This window comes from Hydra vulgaris, chromosome 03 (genome assembly GCF_038396675.1).
Source record: "Hydra vulgaris chromosome 03, alternate assembly HydraT2T_AEP".
Classification (NCBI taxonomy): domain Eukaryota; kingdom Metazoa; phylum Cnidaria; class Hydrozoa; order Anthoathecata; family Hydridae; genus Hydra; species Hydra vulgaris.
This window is the reverse complement of record NC_088922.1, coordinates 43,992,437-44,004,961: the sequence shown is the minus strand read 5'-3', so window position 1 is coordinate 44,004,961 and position 12,525 is coordinate 43,992,437. Positions and strand designations below refer to the sequence as shown.

Here is a 12,525-nt window from a genome sequence, read left to right as displayed (position 1 = left end):
TCAATATAACCACTTGGTGATAAACACATTCAATTAAAATATTTCAACATCCAATTAAAATACTTTAACATCCAATTAAAATATTTCAACATCCAATTAAAATATTTCAACATCCAATTAAAATATTACAACATCCAATTAGAATATTTCGAAATTTTTTATTCATTATTTCAAACATTTTTCGAACGTCATAATAAGTTGTTTAAAAGTTTTCATACCTTTGCTTTATGTTTGATATAAATTCTCAACAACAAAAAAGAAATGTTTTTTTTTTGTAGGCTTTCCAGATCTCTCATTATAACAATAGAAACAAGTTGGTCTGTTTTAGTGATACTAATTAAACTACATAATGTAAAAAAATACACAATGTAAACCTTTTTCACTGTAGAGAAAAACGCATCCGCTCACTACGATTCTCACCACGCATTCGTTCATTACAATTCTCACCACTTTGATTTACTAAAACACGTATTTAATTTAAATGGTTCTTTATTCTAACTCAAATATGGTTTAAATAGTTCTTTATTTTAACTTAAACAGTGTCCACAATAGTTATGCACCACTAGTGAAAAAGAAAATATCACAATTGCTACTAAATTTTTGCTTCTTTTTTAATTTTGAAATAGAAGAATTTTCTCTACATCTCTAGCAATGTACTACGTTTGGTATGACAGTCCATCTATCGTACTGTTACTCCAGTTATAAAAAGCTTGCCAATATTAAATTTCAATGAAAAATAAATGAAATTAGGGAACAAGGTAATATTATTTAATTTAATTATCAAACAACTAAAGGATAAGTTAAAATTTTAATTTATTTAAGTAAAGAACATTCTTTCTACTTACAGTTTACTACTTCATTCTACTTTTTGTTAAAACCAAAAAGATTGTTTACATAATTTTAACCAAAGCGTTTAGATTTATCTTACAAACAACATGTAATATATAAAATAAAATAAAAAGGTTGTTTCTTTTTTTTTATGTTTTTTAGATCTGATTTGATATTGTTGTTAATAATTGGGTCATGGATAGCGGATAACTTGGGAAACTTGGGAAACTTGGGCTTTAGATAAATTAACTAGTCTTAATACTTTAACAAATTTTTACGCAAAAAGTACGCAACTTATTGTTTCAAATGTTTTTGGAATTATTTTTTTAATACTCTTTCAAGTTTTAAATATTTTAATTCACTAAAACAATTTTTGTAAGGAAATAAAGTTTGAAATTACTGTTAAGATGCCAATAACTGAGTCACTACCATAGAGTAAACATGATTTATTTTGTTGAAAACGAGATTAAGTATTAGAAGTGTTATTTTTTAAAATCAGTTTTGTATTTTTTTAAATCAATTTTGTAAAATTATCAGGCAAAGGTAAGCTCACTAAAAACTGCATCAATCAACGAAAAACTTTATTGTGTTGCTATTAATAGGTGTACATGTATAAAATACTTAATATATTACAATATATTATTCAGTGTTTATTTTTTAAACGCGTTTTTCTTGCAATAAACTTTTTGCGTATTTTTTTATTTTTTTAACAAATATAACATCTTACCAGTTTATTGAAATTCTTTAAAATTTTCAGCATTTAATTTTATTGAGTGTATTTGTGATACGCATAACCAAAATTTTTTTTTTAATGTTTAAGTATTAAAATTAGGAATTTACTTTTTCTTTTTATCAAAGCATTGAATGATTTTAACATTGGTTGTGTAACTTTTGGTTCAGCAGATGTTTTGAAGATATATAAAACTACTTGTAAAGTTTGATTTATAAAACATGTATGATTTTCAAGATATTCTTGATAAAAAAAAGTCAATTTGTATGCCCAAATTTTGCTAATTTATGCACATAATTATCGAGCAGTTGGTTCAGAAAAATTAATTTTGTTATTTTTTGAAATAATTTTATCCAACAGGTCAGATTAATGTTTCCTTTTTACAACAAGATTTTATTGTGCGGCCGTGGCGCAGCGTTTAAAACGCTTGCTTTATAAGCAGGAGATCCAGGTTCAAAACGAGCTTTGGGAATATTTTCGCGTCGCGGTAAGGAAGGAGGCGTGAACTTCCTGGTTAAACGCACTTCCGCGGTGCTCTGTGACAAGACCGTTAGGACTTCTTGGGGCACCTAAAAATAAAAAAAAAATAAAAAAAAAATAGATTTTTTATCTCCTAATGGGAACCACCGCCTAAAAATCTATCTCCTGGAAGCTGGTAGTTGAAAGACTGTTGTTGCTTTTTTTTAAGGCAGTTTTTGTTGTTTGTAAGAGAGTTGCTGCTTTGCGAGATTAAAATTAAAAAATTTGTTTTATCTCCACTATTTTAAAAAAGATTTTCATTGCGTATGCTTTTATATACAATTTTATTTTTATTTTATCTCAAAATTCAAAAAAGTTAATGTAGTTGTTGCAGTTTGTTGTTGCAAATTAGGATATTCGGATATTTTTGCTCGCCCCTATACATCGTTAAACATTTTTAAAATTATGTATCAAAAAAGGTTGGTTAGGTAATAAAAAAAACTTACGTCACTAAAAAAAAAAAGAATTAACATCGACCTATAAATATGTAATTTAATCTGTTCTCAAAATTTTTTAATCCCATAGGAACAAATGAAATTACCTACAGAAACTCCATCAGTAGAATATAAGCTCGTAAACTGCAAAAAATATCAAAAAAAAATTATGAAAAATTTTTTTATAGAAACTTCTATGGAGGTAATTATTTTATTTTACAACAATGTTTAAGCACATAGTAAAATACAACCCGAAGAACAAAGGTCAAAATCAATAAAAAAGCTATAGTTTGTGAAATATTTAAAGGAATCGGTTCTATGTAAGACAATAATTCTGGCCCAGTCATACTGCTTTGGTTGTTGTAAATGCATTCACGATATTCAGATTTTGGCGTGCACCTGAAATATATTTAAAGCAAATGTTAAGTTCAATGTATATATCAACATAGCCTAAATGTAATAAGATATATATATATTGAATATTTATATACTTAAATGTGATAAGATATTTTTACGCTAAATCAAGTTTTACATACAAAACAAAAAAAACATTTCTTAAAAGAAAGTAATACTTAAAAACTTCCTGTGCGTATTCAAACTCCATTCTAATAAATATATTGTAAAAGTAGGTGTAAACCGAAATGTATTTGCTCCAAGAAAGCCATGAAGGCATCCTCTTTATGTAAAAACCTCCTAATGCTAAGCCACCAATACTAATTATTACAACACCAAGAACGCATTTTTGGAGATTTTTAACACTGCCGCCAATAATAAGTGCCATAGACTACAAAATATTGAAGACATATATTAGATTTTTTTTCTTTAAATTAATATTGTTTTGAATCTACAGTAAAATACCTGAGATAAAGCCGTAATTAAAAACACATTTAATAGACCAAGAAGAAAAATTGGAGAACGATTCAGTCCCATCATCCAATATGTTATTATATATACCATTGATTGAGGTACGATTAAAACTGATAAATCAACAATATTTTTTACTGTGTAAAACGCAGATAAACGGTACATTCCAGATGCTCTCTCTTTTGCAATGACTTTATCCTCATACGGAACTAAACGCAAGAAAAACATGCGTTATCCCCCTATTAATTCAATATTTAGTAAAGTACATATTTTTTATTTATCTGTTTTAACACAATAAAATATGGTGTTTGGAAAACCAGAATTTTTCCCTTTTGCGAAACTGTTTAATCTTAAAAACAAGAATAAACTTAAAAGTATATAAAAATCTTTATTAAAAAATAATTTGGTAATATAATATAATAATATAATAATAATAATAATAATAATAATAATAACAATAATAACAATAATAACAATAATAACAATAATAATAATAATAATAATATAATATATAATATAATAATATTTTAAATAAAACTTGTTATATTCATACAACACTTTGTTTTGGGAAACACGAAGCAGATTTAGTTTACTTGATAAAATATGAATAGAAAAAAATTTAGGGATAAAAAAACACAGACGTGTTTTTCAGGTTGTAAACATTTATGATGGAAACCTTCCTAGTACAAATAAAATTTTTAACTTGCTTACAAGAAAATATCGTATCGAATGCCAGTTCAATAAACAAATAACTCATAACAAAAAATATCTAAAATAAAATAAGTTACAAAAATTAAAAAGTACTTAAAAAATTACAACAACTACATTTTTTTGATGTCAGTATTTTTAGTAAAAATAAAACCAGTAAAAAAACTTGATTTAAGCAAAAACAAACATAAAATTAAATTAAATTAAAAAGTGTTATTAATTAAAGCTAAAAAAAAAAAATCGCAACTGATACAAACTGCATACCGATCCCTCACGATCAACCCTCGAATTTGCATCAAAAGGTGTGTTAAACCATATCAGTCCACCAATTAAAGAAACTAAAATTGTCTAAAAATTCATCATAAAGCAACATAAATTTTAAAAGTATTTGATTTTGTTTTATATAAAACGTATTTAAAATTAGTAGTCGTAGTGCATGGTTAGATTTCTAGGTAAGAATCAAAAAATCCATGTTAGATAAGCATTGTGGGTAAGAAAAAAGGCGTAGACTTCCTGGTTAAATGCTTCTTTGCGTAGTTAAGATTGCTTGATCTTCCCGGATCACCTTATTGTTAATAAATGCTAAAAAATGTTGAGTTCGAGAAAAAAAATTGCAATATTAATCCCACTAAACGATATAAAAGTATATAAAGCCAGCTGTAACCATTGAAATATTTAGAAGCATAATTTCACTACATTAATTTAACTAGTTTACAATGAGTTTCTTATAGAAAGTTGTCATTTAAGGATGCTGTACAAAGCTTAAAAAAAACGTAACGGGTGATTACTAAAAATCTGGACAAAATTGCTAACATCATATTTCTATATGCAACTAATACTTATTTTTTCAAACAATTTTTAAAATGTTGCAAATTTATTCTTCGTTTGAAATATATATTAACTTTTATATAAGTATTTTAAATTTAGTATTAAAAATGACGTCAAACGAAGAGCTTCAGAGAAAACGTGCGTACCAGTTTTATCAAGAAAATTCAAATAAATCTAAATCATTCACTGTTTTTCATTTTGAAGCAGAAAACTTATCAAAATCGACTGTATATGGAATTATTAAACGTGTAGAAGAAGATAAACCATTTGAAAAGCAAACTGGTAGTGGTAGAAAGCCGAAAATAATGACTAAGCGCGCCATCAGTCAACTTACCAAGCTTTTTGACCATAAATGTGACATTTCTCAGCGTATAGCTTCAAAAAAGTTTAAATGTTCTCTGTCACATATTTCTAAGACATTGAAAACCAAAACATCAATAAAAAAAAGAAAACAAATGAAGATTCCAAGTCGAACTGAGAGCCAGAGAGCAAAAAACCGACGTTTGTGTGGTCAACTTTATAAAAATTATAAAGATTCTATTTGAGTTCTTGATGACGAGTCTTATTTTACTCTCTCGAACAGCCAAATTAATGGTAATGATAATTTCTATTCAAGTAACATCAAATTAACACCAAACAATGTTAAATTCAAAGAAAAAAAGAAATTTGAAGAAAAATTATTGGTTTACGTGGTCATTTCGCCTTTTGGTCTATCACTCCATACATTGTACAGTCTAGAGCTATTAACCAGCATATTTATGTTGATGAATGTTTGACTAAAAAACTATTACCACACATCAAACAGCTTCCAAAAAATACCAAATACATATTCTGGCCTGATCTAGCAAGTGCCCATTACTCAAACAAAGCTGTTAAGTTTTTGAATGAAAATGGTATAAAGTTTGTAACAAAAAGTGAAAACCCTCCAAATATGCCTGAATGTCGTTGTATTGAGGATTTTTGGTCTTGTATCAAAGGAGATGTTTACAAAAATGGTTAGCAGGCAGAGAATTTGGATCAATTACGCTCTAGAATAATTTACTGTTTTAAGAAATTCAACAAAGAGCTGGTACAACGCTTGGCCGAGTCTACTAGCAGAAGACTCGACACAATAAGAAGACAAGGTCTTGTTGAATTAAAATAAACGTTTTTATTAAAATTAAAATAAATTTGCTATTTTATTCTTTTTAAAACAATAAAATAGGTCTTCTAGATTAAAAGTTATTTAATTTTTAGCTTTGTCCAGATTTTTAGTAATCACCCGTTATTCTAAAAATAATTTCTAGAATACAAAATTACAATAGTGCTTTCATTCGGCAAAATATACATCACTAATATCCAATAAAGAAAGTTAAAATATGACGTAATTAATTTCGCTCAAATAATGATTACATATTGAGCAAGTTTAAAAAACTGAGATAGTTGGCACATAATATTTTATTCTACAAGTGCAATACTAGTTTACCAATCCACTATAATTTATATATGACCTTAAAAACCAACTTTTTGTTGATTTATCATCAAATGAAGTTTTAATGTTTACATAATGATATTAGCAGCTAAAATGTTCATTAATTATTTTTTGCAGGGCAAAAAATAAAATAGTTTTTTCTCTTATCATTCAGTTTAACATGACGTAATAACGTGCTTGTAATAAAGACTTAATAAAATTTAATTGGATTGATAATTGAGGTTGTATGTGTTGAATTTAACTTTTAAAATATGACAACTCAAATTGCTAAAAAAAAAATCAAGAAAAATCATCAAACAACATTTTTCAATAAACTGTAAAAGTAAGCTCATTATTTTTTTTAACCAATGGTCTGTTCGACACAATCTCTGGTTTCCGTATATTTGAATATCGCAATCTGTAAGTAACAGAATTCTAAGTGCAACGGTTTAAAAATTATAGCCTTGTAAGAAAAATTTTGTTTTGAAAATAGTTGCTTTATTATTAACTTGCAACTATTTTTTTAAGAACTCGTTTTAAAATTTTTTTCAAAAAATTAACAAAATGAAAAAATAAAAAAATGTTGAACACAACGTTGTTGGCACAAGCTTGTTATATAAGGAATAATAAAACAATATTCTTCTGGAACATCTTAAAGAGTAATCAGGAGTGAAGTATATTGGTAATAATGCGCGTGCATACCGATGTTTATACCAAATAATCATTTTTGCTTCAATATTCACAGATAGCATAAACAAAATTTCTGACGTTATTTAAATACAGAAAGCACTCTTAATTAAATACATATTTATCAAAGTCATACAGGAGAACAAAACTTGAATAGCTCCCGTCTTTGTTATCTTTTGTTGAATTTTTGTTTGAGTTGTAAATATTTTTCTTACTTAATTGCGAGCAATTTTATTTGCTTTATTTTTATTGCATTTTAAAATCAAATTGATTTTTGCTAACTACGTATAATACAACTCTCTAATCCAATAAAATCATCTCGATGACCCAACTTCAAGTTCATGAGTTCAATTTTATTTTTAAAATTATTATTGAGGGATTTTAATTACTTCTTTTTTATATTGTTGCCTTATCTACTAACCAACAGAAAATGATTATAATCTACCTTTATTCAGGAGGACGATCATTACCTTTATTCAGGAGGACGATCATTACCTTTATTCAGGAGGACGATCATTACCTTTTAGTTTTAAAACTATTGACTAATACTTAGAATTAAATGAAAGTTTTTCATTGAACAGAACTATACAGAATAACTTTAACAATAATATTTTCATACGTTTATATATACATTATTATATATTACGATTATTTTTTAAGTTATTTTAAGTGTACGTGAATATGTTTACATATAAAATCAAGCTAAATAGTAATAATAAAAAGACAAACTAACCTTTGTAAAATATACTGCATTGAAAACATCACCTTTTGCTTGAAGAAAAGATCTCTTCCACAATGCAATTACTTGAGTCCGATATGAAGTTGGCCATTTATTTTTATTAACTTCAAGTTTAGAAAACTATAAAACAAAACGTAAAAGTATTTAGTGTAAAATATTGTTCTAAAAATGATGAGTTTTGAAGTAGACTATAAAGTTTTACAAAAATATAAATCTATCTTGGTAAATAAATAAAAATATATATCAATCCAGATAAATTGGTAATTAGTCAATTAAAACATAACCAAAAAGAAATTCCTCGTCGTTTTTTTTCTAAAAAAACAGATTTGTTTATTAAAAGAAAAAGAAAAATATTAACAACGTACTTTAAACGTTTCTTCTGTACGATAATTCATTTCATTTTCTAAAGCTTGGTATTCATGGCTACCAAGGTTTTCATAGGCATTAGGAATACAGATAGGGTCATCTTGAATCATATTGTTTCTTCATAAAAAAAGATTTAATCAATATTAAAAGCAATTCAGCACATTTTCTAAGTTATGCATTGTATACAGTGTCAGAAAACTTTATGGAAGTCGTGTCTTTGTGAATTTGAGATTAAAGCCGGGTCTTGTAATAAGTTACATTCGAGCAATTGTTAATTTATATTCTTTTAATGTATTAATGGAGGTTGTTTCAACGCTGTTTTTTATAACGTTGGTTTAAACACTTTTGTAACAAAGTAATTTTGACAGTTTGAACTAGATTTTGCAAACCAGTAGGTATTGAATTGAATTGCTTAAAGCGGCTAATCAAGAGTGATCCAAGATTAACTACGCGCTGCTTGGCAACCAATCCTGGGTGCATTTATGGTATTATAAAATATATACAAAATAGGAAAAACCTACGAGCTCGGTGTTTAGATACCACACAAACTGAATGCTAGGTAGCTAGGTCAGTAAACGCACACATGCAAAATCCTCTTGCTTTTATACCACTCGTTTTACTGGCTTGGTCATATCTCACCGGATATGAAAAGTCAAATCGGAGATGATAATTGGGTTATTAAATTGGATAATTTGAGCTGGAATAATCACCAAAATCAACTTCGAAAGTCAATCTTTAACCCAAAAAGTATTGTCTTTATTCTGGTGGGACGTGCGCGGTATTGCGTACTGGCAAATATTTCTTCCAGACACTACAATTTTGGCAGTAATCTACTGCGCTTATCTAAAAGAACCTAATATATATGTACATATATATATATATGTATATATATATATATATATATATATATATATATATATATATATATATATATATATATATATATATATATATATTATATACATGTATATATTTTCCAACCCAAACCTAATTCAAACTGTTTGCAATTTTAACATTATATGCAATGTCTTAAGTATTTATGTCCTACAATTGATGACAAGCCACAATAAATGACTGTAACGTATAATGTAACAAACGATATTTGATTAAACCAAATAATAACAGATTATCAAAACAAAATTTTTAAATACCGAAACATTTTAAATCCTTCGGCCATTTTTGATTGTACCTCCGTTTTTTTAAGTTTTTCAACTAAAAGAAAAAAGTATGTTACGTTATAAAAGTATATTAATTATAAATCATTTTGCTAAGAAGTTGCTCCGGCGTAACCGAGATCAGAACCGAATGTGTGTGTTTTTAGTTTTTGCCGTTTCATATATTAACAATAAGCACACATTACATATATAATTATTGGCGGAAAATTAGTTAATGTATTGTCCGTGTTTTTAAACAAAAAATAAAATATACACAAAATGTTAGAAATACATAGCTTTCATCAAATGATAAAATGTCTTTTTCAATGATTTAAAATAAAAAAAATTTCATTTACTCATGCAAATATACAAATATAATTGTTAAATCTTCCAATACACTGGTTTCTGAACGACTGTAGCCAACGTAAAAAACCAGATGTAAAAGGACCAAATGTAAAAGATTTTATAGACAGAATGTAAAGTTCTGTCTGTTTTTATATAAAGTGTTAAGTAATACAAAAACGATGATTGTGTTTACTCTTTATAAACTATAGATTATAACAACAGTTGTGCTTATAAATTACGTCACGCTGTAGAAACATGGAGGAAATGGAGAGAAGGTGGATGGGTTTGTGACTCTACGACTAGAATGAGAAGTGTTAAAATAGTTTAAAAAATTTTGATGTTATTTATGAACAGTATATTATTTATGAATAATATATTGTTATATAATTTATAAATAGAACTATCGTTTGAAGCGTAATGTTTGGGCAAGCCGTCTACCTATAATATATGTTTTGTACTTCTTTAGGTCTTTATTAGCTAACATGTAATAATGAAAATAACTATGGAAGAGAATAGACTTTGTTCCAATTTTAAGTTTCAAAATGCGTTTATCACTATTTATTCATTTACCCTGCAATACTCGTTAAAATTCAAATCCAATTTGTAGAACTTAAATAAATCTATAAAATTTAAGCCCAATCTATAGTCCAATATCTAGAGAACAAACCAATATTTTTTTGAAATTTATTTTTGAATTAAACATTTTGTACGAATAGCAACAACGTATAAAAAAAATGACAATTTTGAAGAAGGTCACTATTGAGCTCTAAATCTTACAGAAGTCGGCTATTGATAAAAAAAAATTCTCTATATTAAATATATGTTATTCTTTTCTTACTATTGCAATTCCCCATAGATATTTTTATAATTATAGTAGATGAAAATTCATTACCCAGTTTTAAAAATAAACTTATACTGTACGAATTTCATTTACCTTATAATAGCTTAAACTCAAGGTTTTAGCCATTATGAGGAAACATGAGTTTTCCTAATTAACTTGAACTTCGTTTTAGATTTTGATACTAACCCTTTAATTAGTCCAAATTATGTTTTTTTCTGGTACTATACTAGATGAAGATTTGTATTAATAAAAAAAGAATCGAGAAATACTCGTCGCTTTAGGTGAAAGTGGCGATCAAAAATGACAAAAAATCAATTTTTGCGTACTTTTAAAGCATGATATTTAAACAGTTCTTTTAAAGCATGATACTTAAACTAAACGTTTACTCTGCCTATTTTATCCTTTTTAGTTTTGAACAAATTAATTAATAATTTTGAACAAAAAAGCCAATAAAAAATAATCTAGTAAAATAACCAGTAAAAAGTTTAAAAATACTTTCAACTACATTTCGTCAATAATTCTAAAAGTTTGTTTAAAATATTTAGAGAGCTAATGAACATTTTGTTGAAAATTTTTTGAATAAAGCTTGTAGTTTAAATAGTAACAAGTTAATAAAAAAGAAACAATTTTAAATAAGGTCATTATTAAAAATTTTCACTTTTGTCTGATTCTTACTGAAAGTTGCTCTTTAAATGTTTCACGATGACTATCTCAGAGTACTGCAAAAAGTCATTAATTGACTTCTTCCTATAACTGCGTGTTTTAGAGAAAAATTTTGCAACATGCGTGTAAAATTTCACTTGAAGCTAATAAAGCTGTGCCTTGTAAACCTTTGCTATGAGTTTATGGAGCATTAAACACTTGAAAACTACTCAAGAAAAGTTTAAAAAAAATTATTAAGGTGTCCCAATATGTAGGAAGTATAAAGTATAGAAAAACAGTTATAAAATGTAGGATTTTGTGAGTTTAATTTCTAGCATTTTTGCTATTATTTTTTTTTCTATAATCTTTTGCAAAAAGCACTATAACTTGCCCCTAATCTTCATTTGGAGATGCTTTAACATTGTCTTGTACTAAATCAAAAAATCAGGAATGCAGGAGTGGAAAGTTTACGGAGGTTTTAAATTATTTTTACCTTTTCACTTTCTTCAACGTCATAATTTGCAGTTGCTAACATAACAAGGTCAGAAGTTAGATACCAACAGTATCGTTTTAAACTCTTTTAAAAAGCTTGTCCAAATTGATCATGGTACTGGTCTTATATTTTAAACTAGCCATAAAAGCTTCATGGTCATTCTTGGCTGACCTTAAAAACTGAGCATCGTTTTTGCATCGATGTACAACACTAATTCAATTTCAAGGTTATCCCAATTATTTTTTATCACATTATCGAAAGTATTCACTTTTGAAAAAACTTCATTGCTCTTTTTTAATACTTTAAATGCAATCCTTTATGAGAACGAGTAACATTTTCAGCTGGACATTACCATGGAAACATATTACTTTGCAATCTGGAGAGCTTACTCTCATAGTTAATCTCAATAAATATTTTAAACATTTTGAAATTTCTTTTACTAATTTAGTTTCGAAATGTAGAACTTTCCATCTTTAAAATGATTGTCTGGAATCATTTTTTCAAAATTTTTGAAAAAATGATTCCAGACAATCTTTTCAAAAAACATTCATTAAAATATTTCATTAAAATTAACCTTAGATTTGACAAGAATGGCTGAAATATTTGAGGTCATATTCCAATGTTATATCTTGCTGCTTCTTTAATATTCTGTAATCCAAAAGTGCTTAGTAAAGAAGTGAAATTTTTTAAAATAAGTATCACTTAACAATACTATTATATTCAAAATTTTTCTGAAGATGTAAAAAATATTCGATTATAAAAAATATTTGATTATAAAAAACGAAAAAATTTTTTTAATAAAAAACTAATAAGAGTTTTCAATTGTCATTTCTTTTTTTTATTATTAATTTTTTATCATATTCATTATCTGTTATAAAATCAAAGTAGCAGTTATAA

General features: G+C 26.6%; 1 protein-coding gene across 1 annotated transcript in view; it reads right to left on the bottom strand.

Annotated features, from left to right (window-relative positions):
• Nucleotides 1-2,678: 2,678 nt before the first annotated feature.
• Nucleotides 2,679-12,525, bottom strand: part of LOC101239819 (uncharacterized) — a 36,102-nt gene continuing 26,255 nt past the window's right edge. The window contains exons 8-15 of the mRNA XM_065793337.1: nucleotides 9,305-9,365; nucleotides 8,153-8,270; nucleotides 7,782-7,907; nucleotides 4,348-4,431; nucleotides 4,087-4,144; nucleotides 3,370-3,584; nucleotides 3,084-3,295; nucleotides 2,679-2,910 (exon numbers count right to left, since the gene is read on the bottom strand). Coding sequence (XP_065649409.1) covers nucleotides 2,718-2,910; nucleotides 3,084-3,295; nucleotides 3,370-3,584; nucleotides 4,087-4,144; nucleotides 4,348-4,431; nucleotides 7,782-7,907; nucleotides 8,153-8,270; nucleotides 9,305-9,365 — 1,067 coding nt within the window. The 3' untranslated portion in view covers nucleotides 2,679-2,717. The remainder of the gene's footprint in view (nucleotides 2,911-3,083; nucleotides 3,296-3,369; nucleotides 3,585-4,086; nucleotides 4,145-4,347; nucleotides 4,432-7,781; nucleotides 7,908-8,152; nucleotides 8,271-9,304; nucleotides 9,366-12,525) is intronic.